This window comes from Ostrinia nubilalis, chromosome 24 (genome assembly GCF_963855985.1).
Source record: "Ostrinia nubilalis chromosome 24, ilOstNubi1.1, whole genome shotgun sequence".
In the NCBI taxonomy this organism is placed as follows: domain Eukaryota; kingdom Metazoa; phylum Arthropoda; class Insecta; order Lepidoptera; family Crambidae; genus Ostrinia; species Ostrinia nubilalis.
The window spans coordinates 10,414,048-10,435,379 of record NC_087111.1 but is presented as its reverse complement, the minus strand read 5'-3'; the positions used below and the strand labels follow the sequence as shown (position 1 = coordinate 10,435,379).

The 21,332-nt window shown below is 38.0% G+C and overlaps 1 protein-coding gene across 1 annotated transcript; it reads left to right on the top strand.

The window, feature by feature from the left end:
- Positions 1 to 9,701: 9,701 nt before the first annotated feature.
- On the top strand, positions 9,702 to 15,717 carry LOC135083961 (zinc finger protein 852-like). Its single transcript, XM_063978724.1, has 6 exons — positions 9,702 to 9,907; positions 10,037 to 10,162; positions 10,658 to 11,233; positions 12,132 to 12,257; positions 14,025 to 14,219; positions 15,146 to 15,717. The coding sequence occupies exons 1-6, from the start codon at positions 9,800 to 9,802 to the stop codon at positions 15,377 to 15,379; spliced, it is 1,365 nt and encodes a 454-aa protein (XP_063834794.1). The 5' UTR covers positions 9,702 to 9,799; the 3' UTR covers positions 15,380 to 15,717.
- Positions 15,718 to 21,332: the final 5,615 nt, after the last annotated feature.

Sequence of the window (21,332 nt, the reverse complement as noted above, 5' to 3'; positions counted from 1 at the left end):
TGATGATGAAAATTTGGAGAGCACTGACTTGGTAGTCAGTCTATAAAAAAATGGAGTTTTTTATCTCACACAGTGACACAAAATCATTATGTAGCACAATTACCTACATGGTTCAGGTTTGAACCATGTAGGTAATTTTTCTGTCGATTAAATTAAAAAATACATATTTTAAATTTTTTCCTGGAATTCAGTCTAAAATAAACTGAAATTCAGTAAAAGCACAAAAACTAATATAATTAACAGTTAGTTGCAAGAGTTTTAGCCCTACGGATTAAATATTTTTTCAGCAATACCTTCATGAAAAATGATGTGCTACTAGGTTTCTTACTAAACTAAGTTTTTAACCTAAATAAAACATTACACTTCATGTAGAACACCTAATGTAATCGATACCAGTTTAAATACATAATTATATCTTTATTTTCCACCTACTTGTAGTTTAACTTCTAAAATAAAAATCCGCAATGGTTACAAAACGTATTTCTTGTCTCAACTCCACAAGCTTGCGTACTACTAACGCCATCTAGTATATATTTTTAGAACTAATCATACCTTTCAGGCGGTTTTGGTTTATCTTTGCGTTTGCAGTTACTTTACATCTTTATAAGGCTAATTTTATTTATGATAATGAAGAAAAATAGAATAGAATTCCACCATATTAGAGTTTTTTCGGGAGATTGACTTACCTAAGTGTGCTGAGGCTCTACGTTAGTGGGTTGACTGTACGGTACCTAATGATTCCTACTTAGATGAGATTTTCAGATACTGATGAATATACTTTGTAATTGATGAACTTTTATTAAATACAAATAAATGTAGCCGTGTAGTTTTTAGCCCCACTCTACCCATGAAAGTCGTAAGAGCTGACTAACGCCCGTATTCTCAAACATAACTATGACTTCTCACAGTGCACGTGGACGCACAGGGTGACACACGAACCAATCACAGAGCTCTATTCAACGCTGTGCGTTCGATTTGTTACTTCACTTAAGCAAGCATCGTTGTGAATACGGGCGTAAGAAGATATACGATCATCAGGCCTCCCCAACCCTGTCTAACCAAGTTTGGCCAGCGATGCGAGTTAATGTACAACTCCACACTAAAAGCCAGAGGCGTGGCCTTCGTCACCGAGGGTCTCGGGTTAAACTGACACCCGTATTCACAAACGATGCTTGCTTAAATGAAGCAGCAACGCTATGCGAAGTCGAACGCACATCGTTGACTAGAGCTCTGTGATTGGTTCGTGTGTAACACTCCGCTACTCAAGTATTGTCTATGAGAGGACCCTGTGCGTCCATGCGCACTGTGAGACCAAGAATGTTTGTGAGTGTGGGTCACATTGCAATGGCGACAAGGTGGCACTGCTCAGAAGGTAAACATTTTTTCTTTTCGAAAGTTAACTAAGTTCTACTTTGTTGTTATTAGCTACTGTTATGTCTTTGAGTGATTTCCATTGTAATAATGTTTCTCTCTTTCAATAACACCGATAAGTTATCGCATTTGTAATTGTTTACCCCAGGTGTTTTCTCTCCAAACATTCTGCCTTCATTAATATTGTTATTACGGGCAAAAATACAGCATTGGAGGCGAACTATTAAAAGTGTATTTAAAGCTAAACACGGCCACCCACCGCTCGCGGAACACCGCATTACTATTTAATGGTGCGTTGCGATTCCGATTCAAGGGGTGGGGGCTGAAAAATATCGATATCGATAGAAGAATGCAACATCGATAGTCTGAGTTTACTATTCACAGGGCACATAGTACGCAGAACTGACGGCCGATGGGGCAGCAAGGTTCTTGAGTGGAGGCCGCGTACCGGAAAACGCAACGTGGTCCACCCACAAGATGGACCGGCGGCATCATAAAGGTAGCAGGGAGACGCTGGACGCAGGCCGCTACCAACCGGGCAACATGGAAAGCATTGGGAGAGGCCTATGTTCAGCAATGGACGTCCTGTGACTGAAATGATGATGATGATTGTTGTTGTTGTTCTCTGTTGATCCTCACTAGAAGGGACAAATTAACGTCTATCAAGCACAATTTGTAAAACTTAATCATCATTTCAGCCTACGGTAATCCTTCTGACCGTAGAGAACGCCATGAAATACAAACAATAACTACTAGCTGGCATCAAAGTTAGCCAATTCCCCTCAAAATATTCGGAAAGCAAGTTCCACATACTTTTGAGCTGTGGGGGACGTGATTAAAGCTTTGTCCTAGAAACTGGCTCTTGTTAAATTACAATTTAATATCGTCTAGGTAATAATAAATCTTATCAATTCTATGGCAAAGGACAGAATACTTAATACCTAAAAGTACACGACATCGCATCCAACTAAACATTGTGGCATCTTGTATTGTAATACTTAGAGCCGATTTTGCAACAAAACTCAACTGCTACTCTTCCATCGACATCGATATGCCGCACACGCACGTCCCTATCGGAATCAATCATAAAAATGTCATTGTAGAACAATGGCGGCGGGTGGGCGACGCGGGCGGTCGCGGGTTCGACTCCCGATCGCGCGGATTGTCGGTAATTGCGCTATTAATCGATATTACCACATCCCTATTTGTTGGAGGATAGACAAACAGCTCTGTTGGACACCCTCTTGACACATTAGCTAAGATTATGTCCCGTGATCTAGTTCAGTGTTACGCAAACGGTGTACCGCGGCACACTGGTGTACCGTGGCATCATTAGATGGTGTGCCTCGGAAAAATAAGATTATCTTATAAACGTATTTTTAGTAAGTAAGTAATTATGGGTAAGATTAATAGAGGTAATTACTTAAAAATAGATTTTTCATGTGTGCTTTATCTCCAAAAAATTTCCTTTTCTTAGGTGTACCTTGAACACAAACATTTTGCGGAACACTGATCTATAGTTGGTAGAGAGTTTTTCGACTTGTCTATACAAGGTAGGTACGATTCATAAGTTCAACATACAATTGTGTGATTGATACCCGTTTTCACTGTCATACCTACTCCTAAAGTATTATACCTAAGCATTTATTAAACCCTTAACAAACATTAGTTTATTTTTGTATCTGTTGTCTTGTACCCATAGGCAAGCTTTGCTTAGTTTGGGACTGGATGGTGCAGTGTAAAATGTCCAAGAATATTTTTTTAAACACCTTTGCAGAAAGAAGCAGTTAAATACAAAGTGACACTATTCTTTAATTCTACTAGTACATTATCAACCCAAATCTTTTCAACATATACAGTCAGCGTCAAATAGTTCATGACACTCAAAGTAGCCAAAAAGTTCGCAACACTTCTTTGTTCCAATGAGGGCTATCGTTTTTATACTTAACAGTTGGCACCCCTGGCGATTGACAGGACCTTACTCTACAGTGGCGCCATCTTGATGAGTGCAAATGCGATAGTCTTCCTACCACTTTAGCGCTCACCAGTTGGTGCCACTGTCTTCGCTACTAGCAAGTGACAGGACCTTACTCTACAGTGGCGCTAACTGGTGAGCGCTAAAACGATAGCCCTCATTGGAATAAGGTTGTGTTGTCAACTTTTTTGACACTTTGGGTGTCATGAACTATTGACGTTGACTACACACTATTTCTTAAACCCGTATTCACAAACAAAGCTTGCTTAAGTGAAGTAGAAAATCGATCGCACAGCGTTGAATAGAGCTCTGTGATTGGTTCATGTGTCACACTGTGCGTCCACGCGTACTGTGAGACCTCATAGTAATGTTTGTGAATACGGGCATTAGTTTCTTAGCTGTAAATCGCACAAGCATGCCACATTATCAACTAAGGCTGGGTTGCACCATCTTACTTTAACTTTGACAAACGTCAAAAACCTGTCAAACTCCATACAAAAAGCACCGGTTATCGTTATAGTTACCGTTAAAGTTAGGTGGTGCACCTCAGCCTAAGTTATCAACCTAATCTATGTACACTGATTCTACACGTAAAGGCTTATCTGTCCGACCACTCACGCCCCAATTAATACAACTACCCTCGCGATAGCGGCACTAAACACTCCACAAAACGAAGCTTATCTACCGTCTGGTTCTAATAGTGCAGACGCGATTAACCTTGGTACTGAAAAGTTACTGTCTATGGTTGGTAGCATAGACTTTGGAATGTAAAGAGGCAAAGTAATGTCAAGGTTTGATGTCATCAAAACTTGAATTTCTTTTTCTGGGTTTAGAACGAAAGATCTCTACTATAGAGGTACCTAAGGTTTGTATGGTGTATGACTGGTAGGGTAGCCGTAGACTTAGGAATATAAAGGGGCAGCAAGGGTTTAGAACTGAGGTAACTCTAGATAAAAGAATCGAAATTAGTTAAGCTTCTCTAGATAGAGATAAGATTTAAAGAGTCTATGGGAAGAGCATGTCATGTTTTAATGACAATTGCAGTTAGCCTTTTGAAATCATAATTTGCCATTAAGCTAGTAACTTATTCAAATATTCTTAATAAATTAAATAGAAAATACAATGAAAATAAATGCTCCTATCGAATCTTGCCCCTATCAAGATTCGAACTTGCAACTACTAATGTAGGTATGTATGTATTCTGGTAGGTACGTGAACCACCGAGTCATATAGACGTTAAACTAACATTTAACTGTTCTATTAATATGTAGCTTAATAAAGCCATAATATACCGCTCACGCAACAAAATGTGACTACAGCAATTTACCTGTAACCTGCATACTATCACAAAAAGGATCGCACTGTATAACATCGCATCTTTCATTCAGTACAAATTGATTACAAAATTATACCATGAATATACAGTCAACACATCAACCTAAACGTTTATCTTAAGAACTTTGTAATAGGAGCGATTTTACGACAAAAGCTTTTTGTCGGATGTGTACGAAGAACTGTACATTTGCAAGCCCCAACTGTTGACAGGTGGGTTGAAAAATTAAAATGGCGACCACATATGTAATTAATAAGCAAGCAAGCATGTCACCGCAATTGAAAATATTGGAGAGATTAATTGTCATTGATAGTGTACCATGGGTCTTTTAGCTTTATAGTATTTAGGTCAAGTATTGAAACAGAAGGATTTAGGTTAGTTTTCAGGTGGGACATGTAAATTAAAAATTCATAAGTTAAGTAACTTACACCCGTATTCACACACGATGCTTGCTTAAGTGAAGCAGCAAATCAAACGCACAGCGTTGAATAGAGCTCTGTGATTGGTCCGTGTGTCACCCTGTCTGTCCACGCGCACTGTGAGTACCTCATAGTAATGTTTTTAAATACGGGCGTTAGCTTTAGTTCACTATCTTGGAACAGAAGGTTTTGGGTTCGTTTTTAGGTGGGGCACATACATTGAAAATTCATCTTAGTTAATTCATTTAAGACTTAAATCGACTGCACGAACAAGCGTAACCAGAAAAGTAGTAAAGATTTCGTACTACAGTGGTCATATTTTGTAAATAGCGATAACGTTAGACAAATCAATTTTCTGATAGGTTTTGGCAACTGACACATTTATTAATTTTAGTAATTTTTAACGCAAACTTTAAAGCCTAAAGCTAAAGAAAGATTGTGACACTTCATGGCCTATCAGTTTATTAAAGCTTAAAGTTATCTTTTAAGCCTTGAACTTTTTGAACAAAATACTAAAATGTTACTAGACATGTCACAACTTTAAGATTATTAACAACGAACGCAACTAACTAAGTTTAGGGTTCCGTAACCAAGGGTGCTAAACTGAACCCTATTTCTAACACTGTCTATCAGTCCTTCTATCATGAGCTTCAATTTTTTCAGTGAATTCGTGTAGTACATTCGCTCCAATTCTTATTGAAGTGAACTGAACTACTAAATTTTTTTAAAATAGTAATGTGCAACTCATTCTAATATTATGTTTATCTAATTTATAGCGACACAGGCTTGTTGCCTGTAAATTACGACAAGTCTATTAAGATATAAAATGAAAATTGTATTTTATTAAAGCCTCAGGCTATGAGGCGAATAACTACGACACCTGCCGTGTTTATTTTATCTATTAACAAAACAATACAAAAATTGTAATTAAATACTGAAGTCAGTATCAATTAACCTACCCTCTTTTTGCAGCTGGTCTAAGTTCCAACCTTAATGTGGCGCTTATATTGTGCTAATAGTGTCCCTCTAGGTCATCTCTGAGTACCTATGCTATGTAAAAATGTAGAAAGAGACACTTTATTTTATATTACTTAGTAGCCGACTCCACACCTGTACCCGAAGCACGAATATCATTCTCATTATGGTATGGTAGGTAAGTAGGTAATAAGTTTTTTTGTATGAAAACAAAACAGCGTCGCTATGGTTGAATAGAATTTCAGGAGTTATTCATGCTCAGGGTATTGGCGTCGTCTTTTAGTGTCGTTTCAGAAGATCCGAAATCTGAAACGACTCTCAAGCATTAATTTAAGAATTGATTCAATCGTGTGTACCAACCCTATGCCTTAGTTTCAACCGTGTTCATAATACAGGCCTTTAGCAGACCTCAGATATTTTCTCAGCCAGGATGAACAGAACCCAAAAATGTCGAAATAACCGTCTCCCAGTCCGTTTCGTTACCAAAGCAACTCTAATAACAACTATATGAGCGAACAAAGCCTCATTATGGGGCCGGCCCGAGGCCACGTATAAATAACCCGACATCCCCCGACTTATTTCTGTTTGTTAATTCCTTTAATTACTCTTCGGCGCTCCGAAACCGTCAATTATGCTTTGAAAAATAAACAAACAAATGCCACAATACCAGTTCTAACTACTTATTCTTAATTACTTATAACTAAGACGTAACTCAACCGCTGAAAGTAGGTATTTAGTGGACTTATCTTTTAACTAAGGACGTTGATGAATTGCTGCGTGAAACGAAACGTTAGTTTTTTTTAATGGCCGCCGGCTTTGAGCTCCGCTGTTCGGCCAAAGCATGTAATTAGCTGTTATAAAAAGTTTAGGTAATTAATTGTACTGCACTGTACGCCCAAGTGATGGTTTGTGTTAAATTGATATTTATTGTTGACATTTCGTGCCGTGAGCGCGTCTCGTAATAATTGTAGTTAATTTTTATTCATTGCACTTTATTTTCAAAAGTGGGTAAAGGAATTTTTGTTGCAATTAAAATGATTCGAATCTATGTCTGGCTGTAGCGAGCTTGTGGTGTAGATAACTCGAATTAATTGATGTATTTTTTAATTAATTGGAAAGTGTAGTAAAAGTTTCAGGATAATTGTTTTAAGCGGTTGTAAATCGAGGCTTAATCAATTATTCAGTGATCGATTTATGACGTAAGAGTAGAACGAAGTTTGATTTACGAGTTCAAAAATGTTAGCCCATAATTATCTACCAAGGTTCTTTTGTAGGGTTACAATTAATGCGCCCATGCCTTACCTACATCTGATCCGAATCCTGTCTGAATTAAAATTTGTATTATCCGAAAATTTTCAGCATTTTCCCCCGAACCCACATCTTTTCGGTGTCAGGAAATGTCACTATTTCAAAAAAACACTATTTGAGATTAGACTCAAACGAGTTCACTGCTCAATATAGCTATTAAACTTACGCTAGTTTGTCGCCTTTATCATATACAGGGTGATCAAACAAAGAGGATTGACTACACTCCTCAAATGCAAAAACTTTTCCAAGAGACGGAGTTCAAATCTCCTAAAAAAAAGTAGTAGTGCACTCTTTTTTTAAATGTAAGTAGGTACCTAATTAAAACTTAAAAAGAAACATTGGCTAAAAGATTAAATTAAATCACGCAAATCAGAAAAAAATATTTATGATTGTACGCATCGCGATTATACAGTCTCCATACCGATAAATCACCTAATAACATAAGTTTACGCGTGGCTGAACCACGAAGTGGTGCGTTTAAAATTTAAGCCACATTAATTACAACAAAAGGCAATCAGAACGACTAAAGCCGTTGTTATAAGCTTATTTGTTTGAATTGCTAATTAATGCGCGCGCGATGGCCGCCACTCACGCTATGCTCACAATAAATGACCCCTAAGGGCTGGTGGACACAATACTTTTTGGCGACTGAAATTTTTGGGGCATACATTAAGTAGTACCAATTTTACCATTTTCCCCGACGAACTTAAACCGAATGGAAATGAAAATGAAACGGAATTCCTCCATTCGGAGGAAAATGGGAAATAATCTCAATTTTTACTAAGCCAAAAACGTCCAACCACAGATAATTACTTCGTTTTTCAGCCAAATGACGTCCACTGCTGGACAAAGGCCTTCCCTAAGGATTTCCATAACGACCGGTCCTGCGGTGCCCGCATCCAGGTTCTTCCCGCGACCTTCACCAGATCTTCGATCCACCTATTAGTGGAAGGCTTCAATACAATAGAAAAACATGAATTTCCAAAACTAAGAGGAAACACGATACACAAATTCGTTAGCCGATACAAAAATATTAAAGTAAGTCTACTACGGTCCTAGTAATTGGTTATTGTTTCTTTGTCTCCACATTGATGCTATACTTAATAGCCGCAATAATTAGTGAGCAGTGGGTGGGCGGCCTTATGTGATCAATTAAAGACAATAGATTATTAATTATTAGGTTATCATTAATAGATTAGGGTGTTCACAAACACTATTAATATTTATTATAGGACAAATTTCATGAAACGCATGTATTTTTTTATAAGCAACTTTAAATATCTGCTCTGAAAGATAATAAATTAAAGTCCGATTTTTAATTCGACGGAATTCTGACAGCTGTCATTTTTTGACAATTCAGATGTAATCAGCCTTTTTTGCTTTGAATTATTAATAAATAATATGAAATGAAATTTCATCAAGTACAACTTACAAGAATGAACTATCGTTTGTTTTGTGAATTCAATGTACACTAATCATTATGTACATTTTAGAGATTAAATAGAAAAAAACGTGTTTTTAACACAGTAAAACAACATATTATCATAAACGAAAATATGTATTGATCATCAATCATCATTATCGTCATCATAATCAACTTGGATTATAAAATTGGCATCTTGTTAAATTGGTTATTTTATGAAGCTAAGATTTTATTAATAAAAGGATTTTCATAAAAAAGGTTTGTAACCCATGGATTATTGACCAGGGAGTCCAGTAATAGAAAAATAATTTCCCAATTTTTTTTGTAACTTCAAAAATATGATAATAAAAATTCAAATAACCATTTTGAAATGATCAGTACATTTTTAAGCCCTAGTTTTTCAAGTGAAACCTTAAATTCAAGAAAGGATTATTTTTTAATTTGTGAAAATGCTCTCCATTCATAATGGGAATGTTTCAATGTTGGCAACACTTCTGAAATGTCAAAATTCCGTCGAATTAAAAATCAGAGTATAGATTAATGTTATTCTTTCTTGTAACTAGTGCAATACTGTGTACCAGCACCAGCCCTGCTGGAGACCTTGTGCTTTTTACGCAATAAGAGCCATCTGTTATTTGTATCGAAAACTAAAAGCATGCAAATGTCTCAAGACTTTTTTTTATAAAGGGTCAATTATTTTTCTTCTGCGACTGAAGCATTTATTATTTATTTTGTAATTTAAATTATTTATAAAGATTCAAACTTTTCGCAATTTTAAGGGACATTAATTATTTTATTTATTTCCAAAGATAAATTGGTTTTTAGAACGAAACGCTAAATGAATGAATGTGTGTTGTCATTTTTTGTCAACTTGTCAAAACTTCGTTCGCCATAAAATTTGTATTTTCATTTCATTTTTCAATTTAATAATTTACATTTAAAGTAATACTACTTAGGATTAAAATACCATTAATTATTACTAACTAAGAACAAAAATGAAAGCATGTCGATTTTGCCTTCAATCCGATGGAATATTATGCGAATTACAAAACTCGGACGCTCAAAATTTTATTGAAGAAATATTTAAACAAAATGGATATCATGTAAGTCCTCAAACAAAAGGAAAACAACTTGGCATTATATTTTGAAGATTGTTTATTTAGTTTCCTTCTTCTTCATAAGTTAGTTGAGTATTTTTTGTTTTTATTTACTAATATATTTTTCAATTTCAGGGCTTCATTTCAAGTAACTACGTATGTTATATGTGCAAGTTTCTATTGAATAAAAGTTACAAATTCGTAAAAAAAGCACTGAGAGCTCAACAGATACTTAAAGATATATTGGAGAACAATAATGATGTAAGTTATTTACTATTAAAATTTAACTATTTTTTATTACAAATACAAAAAGTGAGTTTATTAATATGAAGATAGTTACTACTACCTACTCTTAGACATAAAACAGGGTACAGTTAGATTACAAAAAGTACAGTGACCAATACGCATTTTGCTACTATGCATTTTGTTTTAAAAACACACCTAAATCAAACTAATTTTAAGAGTGATAGTGAGTTATTAACAGTACTAAGAAGATATGTAACCTTAGACTTTAAACTTATCAACAAGTGAAATTAGTTAAGAATAAAATAAAATCTCTTGAATAATAAATTCTGCTTAACCCTTATTTGCTCTGAGGTACAAAAACAACTCTGAGGTACATGTTCTCTTGTGATGCCCATAAAAAATCTGTAAATATGCCAAATTACATAAAAATCTAAGACCTTAATAGTTCTGGGCATATATGGATTAAATGGATATTTTATAGATTTTTATGATATGTTTTCTTATTTCCAGATTACAATTGCATCCCTCAAAAAGATAGACAGACACAAATTAGAGCTAGACGAAAACCTTGTCTGTCAAGAAAATTCCGTAAACTATTGCTTTTGGGAAGAGAACGATGGTAAAGCCAAAACTAACTTCAGCGTAGAGGCAATGGAGAATGTGTGCATTACGAAAAAGGAAGACGTATACGGCAGTGAAACGTTCTTAACACCCATAGATTATTATCCAGAAGCTGTGTACGGAAGTGAGAATAAACAAGTCCACGATTTCGGACTTATCAAACAAGAAAACGTACACAAAATAGAAATTAAAATAGACGTCCAAAATATACAGAGTGAGCATCTTGATAATGACGACGATACAAAAGTCAAAATAGATACAGATGATTACGATGAAAAACCCTCATTTAATAATAGTGACGATGATTCTGATGATAAAGAAATTCTACGAGACGTTCTTACTAGAAAATGTAAAAAGGAAGTTCCTGCTACGAAAAACAAAAAGAGAAAACCTGCAAAACCTAAGCAAAAGAGAATCAAGAAAGAAAAACGCGATTATAGGAAATACCCCATGAAATGTGATGATGTAAGTAAAAAGCTATGTTAATTATATTTTCGAGCTAGAGTTGAGAGTGACCCAAAAGAAAAACATAGATTTTGCTGTCACTTGCAGGGTCAAGTTTTTCAAGGTCAACTTTTACTTACAAATCAATCAGAAACTATAATAATAATAATATAAGCCTTTATTACTGGATTACAAGGTATTTTACAACATTAACATTTCATTTTACAATTTAGTTGCACTCATCTCCAGTCAGAAACTAACTAGAATAAAATTATGTAAGTTTGTAGGGATGGCTGTTATTCTTTTATGTAAATGATCCTGAACCTGAACAGATTTTGATGTAAATTTACAACAATATTATTTTTTATTTGTTGGAATTACATTTGTTGCCAAATGTTTGCCAAACCATAATTTTATAAGTGACAGAAAATGAAATTTTCAAAAGACAAAAACTGCTCTTTTATATTTCAATTAAAATATTTTGTCTCTCCCCCCTAATTTTCTGGGTCTTACAATGTTATTTATGGTTACCCCTCAATTTAAATTGCCTCTAAATCATTGGTTCCTAAAGTGGGGGGCGCGTCCCCCAGGGGAGGCGCAAAGACCTTTAAAGGGGGGCGCGGGCCATCTGTGTACTAAAGTATAAAAAACCTGGGACCGCTGAGAGAATGCATTCCAGACTGCTCGATTCAACCAATAAATAATCTTGACTGGAGGAGGCGCAGATTTTTTTGTATGGTCGAAAGGGGGCGCGTCTCAGCTAAGTTTGGGAACCAATGCTCTAAATGTTTATTACAAAGAATTTCTTTATTTGTAATAGGTGTACAAACAGTTTACAGTCTAAGCTTCATCGTAAAGAAAAAGTGTTAGTAAATTACATAGGATTTGTATATAGCATCCTCTTTTGTAATGTTTCCAGTGTGAGCACATGGTGCAGTCCAAGATGGAGCACTTCCACCATTACCTGGCGTTCCACAAGGACCGCCAGTACCCGTACCGGCGGGAAGGCACCTACATGTGCCAGCACTGCGGTATTGTTAAGACGGTAAGGTTCAATTTACAATTGGTTGTTTTGGGTAAAAAAGTAATATCACCAGGCCTGTTCATCTCCGCGAGTTTACATCGAAAACAAAACACGCATGATGGCCCACCTACAGGATACTATTCGACAAGGTCTCACATACGAGCGAACATTGACTCACGCACGCGTATTCTTGTGTATGATGGAAGAAAATAAAGAAAATGGTGCACTAAATACTGTGCAGTATTTAACTGCCTAAATAATAATAAAAACACAGAATGTACTTTTTAAGTTGCCTCAAGACACTGAGAGGTAAATAAGTAGTTAATATTATTTATGATAATTCATGCTAAATCATGTATTTCCTTCGCCATTTTCCGCAGTTTGGCACCTCACGTCACATCATTTTACCCGAAGTCAGCCCTATAGCTTCGGCGCAGTGCCGATCACTGACGTTTGTCAACAAAATGGTGCTTGACTCTTGAGACAGGCTAAATTACACCATATTGTTAATGACATTGAGCATAAAATTTTTTAAGTACTTTCGCGAAGTAAAACTTCTGTACGTAGTACTTATTATTATTCTGTGATATCACCCATAATATCTCTATAGTCTATAGCAGGGGTGGCCAAAGTTTTGACCTGTGAGGTGTACATGCTCGAAAATATTTCTTGCGGTCTGCAAGGTAGAGTTTAGAAGAGTGCAATAAAACATATCAACAATACTACCACGTTACGACCGACCGAAGCGTGTGAGTACCTATATTTATAGGTATATAGATAGTCAGTGTTCTTGGCGCAAATAATACATTTTAAAATAAGTTCATTATAGCGTCGAGTAGACTGTCCATTTATCACGCAGTGGGTTCGGCATCGCGGCTGCATATGTAAAATTGATAGATTTATTTTTATGATGTAAATGACTGATTTGGCTTTTAAATATTTCTCTAGTGTATGGATCTAGAGCGCTTTCACATTCAGGCGATTTAGCAGTGCGACAAACGCGCGACTGACGCGCTGCCGAAAATGTCATACTATGTGACAGCGGATTCATGCCTTCACATTATAAAAATGCCGCTGCCGCAGTCGCGTAACGTGCAGTCGCGGCAGTGTTGGCACTAATCAATTAATTTTTTAATCAATTAATTAATTTGATTAATTTTAATCATGATTAAATTAATCCTGATTAAAATAATCATGATTAAAAAAGTAATCATAATCATGATTAATTTGTTAATCATTAATCAATAATCATTAATTTGATTAACTTCTCCCCTATCGTCAGCCAGCCCGCTTAACTTCTTTCCTGAGCCAATTTTGCTAAAGGATACCGGAAGAATAGAAGGAATTGTGATAAACAAAACTAGTGCGATAAGTGTTTTGAGTAGTGAAAATTGACGCAGTTTTTTGGGAAAACGACAGTACAACTCTAGATCCCCCCTTTGCTAGACATTTTATAAGTCGCGGGGGTACCTTTTCATACACCCCCAACCCTTTTCTTATGGAAATAGTAGATAGTTAATCAAATAATCAAATTAACGATTAATGATTATGATTAATTAATCTTAATCAAAATTTTTGATTAATGATTAATTAATCATAATCAAAAAAATTTGATTATGATTTTAGTTCATTAATCAGATTAACTTTTTGCCAACACTGCAGTCGCGCTACTAACGCCCTAATGTGAAAGCGCTCTTAATATCTGAAATAAATTATTATTTATCTATTATTTATTGAGCAGTAATGTCTTTTGACTAAAATGTTAAAATAATCATGTGTTTCTTCCAGACATACTCCCATCTGTCCCAGCACGAGTTGACTCACGGAGAAAAGAACGTGGAATGCAAGGAGTGCGGCAAAAAGTTCCATAACCTGGTGCGGTTACAACGCCACGCCAGGCGGCACGAGGCGGTGCCACGATTCCGCTGCCACTTCTGCGGGAAAGGATTCTATGCCAGGGAGGACATACAGCTGCATATTAGGGTGTGTATATTTAGTTAATTCGCTTCATGGAGTGATTTCGAAAACTAATAAAAAGGATCGAAGGGATTTCGAAATTTCAACTGTCACATTTTGCCTGTCTAGGGCAGGGTTTCCCAATTTTTTTTTCCAAGGAACCCTAATTGATTATACTTTTCCTAGCGGAACCCCCGTACTACTCCGCCCGCACGCCCTGCCCCTCCCTTGTGCGTAAACAAGTCGGTGCGCGCGAACAACGTCGGTCACGAAACGTGGGATAATATTTTTTACGGAACCCTTGCGGCCTTTCCACGGAACCCCAGGGTTCCGCGGACCAACTTTCGGGAACCGCTGGTCTGGGGGACTGCTATTTTTTTAGAACTGTCTCCGTAAACTCTTCAAAATAAGTGTATTTTTTTTTGTATGAGTAACCCGACGCTAACATACAGACCATGCAATAGTTCTGGGCCCCGATTACGCTAATTTTTAACGTCTCCAATACAGACGCGCTTCTTCGATTCTGCGATACGGAAATCGAAGAAGCGCGTCTGTATTGGAGACGTTAAAAATTAGCGTAATCGGGGCACTGTTAAAAACCACTGGTGAAATTAAACAGAAAAATAGGATAGAAAAACTTTATTTAACACATTATAATAGGAAGATTATTGAAATAGACAGTTTGACACCATACCCCAATAATTATTCGAAACCACAACTTTTTTAAAAAGACCCTTCATTCTGGTCTTAAAACTTAATTAATTTTAAATTACCTGTAAATTACGATTTTTGTTCGCATTGTAATTCAAAAAAGTAGTTTGAGGTGACAAAATAGTGACGTCACTTGCTTGTAGTACCATACAAAATCTATGGGAGAGTTTCGTTTTGACAGTTTTAAAAAGTACGTCAATTGATTGGTGGTGTCAACATGTCTATTGTGTGTTTATTTCCAGACCCACACAGGCGAGAAGCCGTTCCAGTGCTGGCTGTGTCCCGCGCGCTTCGCGCACCGCGGCAACGTCTCCGTGCACGTGCGCAACGTGCACCAGCGCGACGCCGTGCGCGCGCCCGACGCTAGTGCCAGTCATACACTGACAGCTGACAGGAGACTTGTCACGCCCCACACGCTGACAGCTGACAGGCGGCTTGTGACGCCGGCGTCAGTGTCGCCGACAGATAGTTTATAGAGACCAAGCGATTATGAACCTTGACGCCGGCGTCGGTGTCGCCGACACACAGCTTATAAAGACCAAGCGATTATGAAACATATGACGCTAGCGCCAGCCACACGTTGGCCTAGGCCGACAGGCGGCTTGTCACGCCGGCGTCTGTGTCACCTACGGACAGCTTATAAAGAAAACTTATAAAACTCTTAAAAACTTATAAACTCATTTATTTCTGCAAAAAAGCATTTTTACACGTCCCATATATTAGACAGGCGATTATGAACTTTATGACGCTGATGCCAGTCAAACACCGTGGAATAGCCAGCCAGTAAAATATCATTCTGAACCTTCTGATGCTAGTTCGAATACTGCGAATCACACGCTGGCGACAGCTGACAGGAGACTTGTGACGCCCCACACGCTGACAGTTGACAGGCGGCTTGTCACGCCGGCGTCAGTGTCGCCGACGGATAGTCTGTGAATAAGCTGCGATTCTGAACCTTATGACGCTGGTGCCAGCAACGCAAAAGCTGCGATTCTGAACTTATGACGCTGATGCCAGCAACACAAAAGCTGCGATTCTGAACTTTATGACGCTGGTGCCAGCCAAACACGGTGGAATAGCCAGCCAGTAAAATATCATTCTTAACCTTCTGATTCTTGCACCAGTCACACGCTGGCGACAGCTGACAGACGGCTTGTGACGCCCCACACGCTGACAGTTGACAGGCAGCTAGTCACGCCGGCGTCTGTGTCACCTACGGATAGTCTGTGAAAAAGCAGCGATTCTGAACCTTATGACGCTGGTGCTGGTGGAAGCTAAACACCGTGTATTGTCAGCCAGTAAAATATTCCGAACGTTCTAATTCTTGCGCCAGTCATATACACTAGCGACGGCTGACAGGCGGCTTGTGACACCGGCGTGTCGCCGACGGACAGCTTATAAAGAAAACTCTTAAAAAGTCATAAAACTCATTTATTTCTGCAAATAAACTTTAAAAAAGCACTTTTACACGTCCCAAAATTAAACAGGCGATTATGAACTTTATGACGCTGGTGCCAGCAACACCGTGGAATAGCCAGCCAGTAAAATATCATTCTGAACCTTCTGATGCTAGTGCGAGCCACACACTGACAGCTGACAGGTGGCTTGTCACGCCGGCGTCAGTGTCGCCGACAGATAGTTTATAGAGACCAGGCGATTATGAACCTTGACGCCGGCGTCGGTGTCGCCGACGGATAGTCTGTGAAAAAGCAGCGATTCTGAACCTTATGACGCTGGTGCCAGTAAAACACCGTGGAATAGCCAGCCAGTAAATTACGCACGATTCTGAATATTCTGAGCGCCACACTCTAGCGACAGCTGGCAGGCGGCTTGTGACGCCGACGTCGGTGTCACCTACGGACAACTTATAAAGGCCAGACGATTATGAACCTTATGACGCTGGTGCCAGCAACACAAAAGCTGCGATTCTGAACTTTATGACGCTGGTGCCAACCATACACACGAAAGGCACACATTTTATAAAGACCAGGCGATATGAAACGTGCGCAACGTGCACCAGCGCGACGCCGTGCGCGCGCCCGATGCTAGTGCCAGTCATACGCTGACAGTTGATAGGAGACTTGTGACGCCGGCGTCGGTGTCGCCTACGGACAGCTTATAAAGAAAACTCATAAAACTCTTAAAAAGTCATAAACTCATTTATTTCTGCAAATAAACTTTAAAAAAGTGCTTTTACACGTCCCAAAATTAAACAGGCGATTATGAACTTTATGACGCTGATGCCAGTCAAACACCGTGGAATAGCCAGCCAGTAAAATATCATTCTGAACCTTCTGATGCTAGTGCGAATCACACGCTGGCGACAGCTGACAGGAGACTTGTGACGCCCCACACGCTGACAGTTGACAGGCGGCTTGTCACGCCGGCGTCAGTGTCGCCGACGGATAGCCTGTGAAAAAGCAGCGATTCTGAACCTTATGACCCTGGTGCCAGCAACACAAAAGCTGCGATTCTGAACTTTATGACGCTGGTGCCAGCAACACAAAAGCTGCGATTCTGAACTTTATGACGCTGGCGCCAACAATACGCACGATTCTGAATCTTCTGAAAATCACACACAGATGATAGCTGACAGGCGGCTTGTCACGCTGGCGTCGGTGTCGCCTACGGACAGCTTATAAAGGCCAAGCCATTATGACGCTGGTGCCAGCCAAACACTGTGGAATAGCCAGCCAGTAAAATACACGAAAAGCACGCACGATTCTGAATCTTCTGAGCTTTACACACTGTCGACGGCTGAGAAACGGCTGGTGACGCCGGCGTCGGTGTCGCCGACGGATATAAAATAGCGATTCTGAACCTTATGGCTATAGCACCAGGCTCATCCTCAAATAAGACCACGTGATTCTAAACCATAATGACTCTTTGCATAACGTCGCTTCGGCCAGGTGGTTCTGAACCTTGGGCAGCTAGCCACACGTATATGATAAACAATTAAAAAAAGAATTCATGAGTTATTATTTTGTACCTATCGTCTATGTACTTTAAGGTTTATGGGCTTGGTTGTTATTTTATGTCGGACATAGTCAAAGTATAAAATTAAATATTATTGTTTTTCATGAAATTAAACATTTAATTATATTCGTTAACAATGTGTTTTTGTTAAAATTCCTCAGGTACCTACCCCAAAACTTATTTGCACATAGAACGGAATGCAAAAGGCGAACTCAATTCAAAAAATGGCATTCTCCTCCAGTCAACCTTGTAATTGTAAATTGAAAAATTAGAATAAAAGTTACCTTAATTAACTATCTTAATTTATTTCTCAAACAACCTATTATAATAGCCACAGATATGGATTAGATAATAGCTATTGTACAAAAGCGGCACGTGTCGAATGAACTGCCTTCGTAAACGGCACTAATAATCAGTAAACAAAAAAAAGACCAAATGCGTGGTCGTGACACGCGCAGTGTAGGGTTCCGTAGTTGTCCGTCGTTACTACAATGTACCTATTTCAGAAGCAAGCAATTTCTTCATCTAGTCACTTTTAATATATCTAATACATAAAAATGTATGAAAATAAATAAATCAATAAAAATTAGGTATGAAATTTTATAATACAAAACGACTACCTACTCTATCTTAACCGCTATAGTTTTCCTTGAAAGTTCATAAAAAGCACTATTATCATGAATTTTTCCAGATTTTTAAGACAACATATCGCAACTGCAACGAAACTGCAACTGCTAGTTACTTTTGAGTTGCATCAGGCCTGGCTCACTCCGCGCGGTACATCCGATAATTACCTACAGCGAAGCGCCCCGCCGGCGGGTATTAAATCAGTCGAGTGTCACGCGCGCGCCCGTCTGGACTTGATGTTTTGTCTTTAAGAAATAATTTCTTTTGAATACAATTTATGATGTTTTAAGAATTTTATCGTTAAAATATTAACTATTACCTTTCCGTGTAGGTAAATGAAACAGAAGAGTAACATCGATACACCAAATTACGACAAGCTAGTTCTTTTACCATAATGCATAGGTACCCCAACAATATTCAGTAAAAAATAAATTGTTGCCAAATTACAGCGAGTAACATTAGATTAAGTTTGTGCAAAGCCAAATACAAATATGATTTTCGGGTGACGCACTATGGATGATGGATCGAAATTGCGATTTATGGACATAGCGATTTTTTTCACAATTTCTATTTAAAAAAATTACCTATCGATAGGTTACGTTATTCTGATGAATAAATGCTGCACAAGTTTTTCTCTAAAACTAATAGTTTGGCTGGAAAAAAATATTTTCCATTTTCGTTGTATGGAATAAAACATAAAGTGGTCGATTTCGACTAAGCCTTGACAGATCTTGCTTTGAAACTACTTGAGCCTTGTTTTATGGCTTGTTGACTATAATCCTACGCAATCAGCGCGCGCCCAAAGTTGCCCGTTCATAAGTTACGAGGTTCTGAATTTTAAAAAAAAAGTAAGTAAAAGTGACTTTTTTTATGGAATATATTTAAAGATTTAACGAAAATATAAAGATTCTATACGTTAATAATGTGAATTAACCTTAAATTACTGCTAAAAACACATTTTAATAAAATTAAAAGGAATAAAATCAGCGATATTTTTTTCACAATTTCTGTTTGAAAAAAATACCTATCGATAGGGTATGTTATTCTGATGAATAAATATTATGAAACGTTTTTCTCTAAAACCAATAGTTTGGCTGGAAAAAAATATTTTCCATTTTCGTTGTATGGAATGAAACATAAAGTGGTCGATTTCGACTAAGCCTTGACAGATTTTGCTTTGAATCTACTTGAGCCTTGATCTATGGCTTGTTGACTATAATCCTACACTAACAGCGCGCGCACAAAGTTGCCCGTTCAGAAGTTATGAGGTTCCGAAAAATGAAAATTAAAGTAAGTAAAAGTATCTTTTTTTGGGACATATCTTTAAAGATTCAACTAAAACATGAAAATTCTATACTTTAGTAATGTAATTAACCTTTCTCTTGTCGTCTTATCTAAAGAAAAGTCAATTTTACTTACTTTAATTTTAATTTTTCGGAACCTCATAACTTCTGAACGGGCAACTTTGTGCGCGCGCTGTTAGTGTAGGATTATAGTGAACAAGCCATAGATCAAGGCCCAAGTAGATTCAAAGCAAAATCTGTCAAGGCTTAGTCGAAATCGACCACTTTATGTTTCATTCCATACAACGAAAATGGAAAATATTTTTTTCCAGCCAAACTATTGGTTTTAGAGAAAAACTTGTGCAGCATTTATTCATCAGAATAACGTAACCTATCGATAGGTAATTTTTTCAAATAGAAATTGAGAAAAAAATCGCTATGTCCATAAATCGCAATTTCGATCCATAGTGTGACGCCTCTCGTTCTAGGATGTAGCCGTTTCGTGTTTGCGTAGTAAGTATAAGTATGTATAGCCTGACCAGGAACATAAAAACCCTGGCATAGAGGCGCGTCAATGAGGATCATTTCGATTTTTAGCTGTGAATGCAGATTTATAGGGCTAAGAAATCCTTAATACACAGTCCAAAAATTTTTGTTCTACGACAAAAATTGACGAAGTTATGGCCAAATTACTAAAAAAGTTCACGGACCGCCCGGCGCGGGGACGATGACGTCATTATATCCGATCCGAACGCTGCCGGCGTACTGCGTGGATAGAAAATATTTTTTTCTAGCCAAACTATCAGTTTTAGAGAAAAACTTCTAATGACATTTATTCATCAGAATAAAGAGAGCTATCGATAGGTAATTTTAAAAAATAGAAATTGTGAAAAATAACGCAAAAAATCCATACGCTCATACGATTCAATGGAACGCAGAGACGCGATTGGGGTCTCCGCGGTGGTATATTTGGCGATTTCTTCAAATAAAGTGTTCATAAGTGTTGTCTTCTTGCAAGTAAAATATAAAAATGTAAGTATTAATTTATTTACTTCTAAGAATAAGGTATAGCTGAGGCAGATACACTCTGCCTAGGCTACAAGACATTGCTATGATGATAATTTCGATGTAGGTACACGCAATACCTACCTGTTATTTAGTTTTTTTGAGTTAAACCTACGTACCTACCTATCTATTCGCCGTTCCCATGGGCGGGCCAGCTGCTGCAGGAAAGGACAGCTGCTCTCTCCCTCCTGGAAATCTATTTAATCTTAGCCTAGAAGCTGGGTATGACTCCCCCGCCCCCCTCCTCTCCCCAGGTCATAAGCTAGGCATGACTTCCCCCTCGGCCAGAAGTTGGGTAGGATTTACCCCCCCCCCCCCCCCCAGGCCCGAAACTGGGTATGACTTGACCCCTCCCCCTCCCCCCAGGCCAGAAGCTGGGTAAGGCTTGCCCCTCCCCCAGGCCATAAGCATAAGCTGGACATGACTCCCCTTCGGCCAGAAGCTGGGTATGACACCCCCCCCCCCATGCCAGAAATGC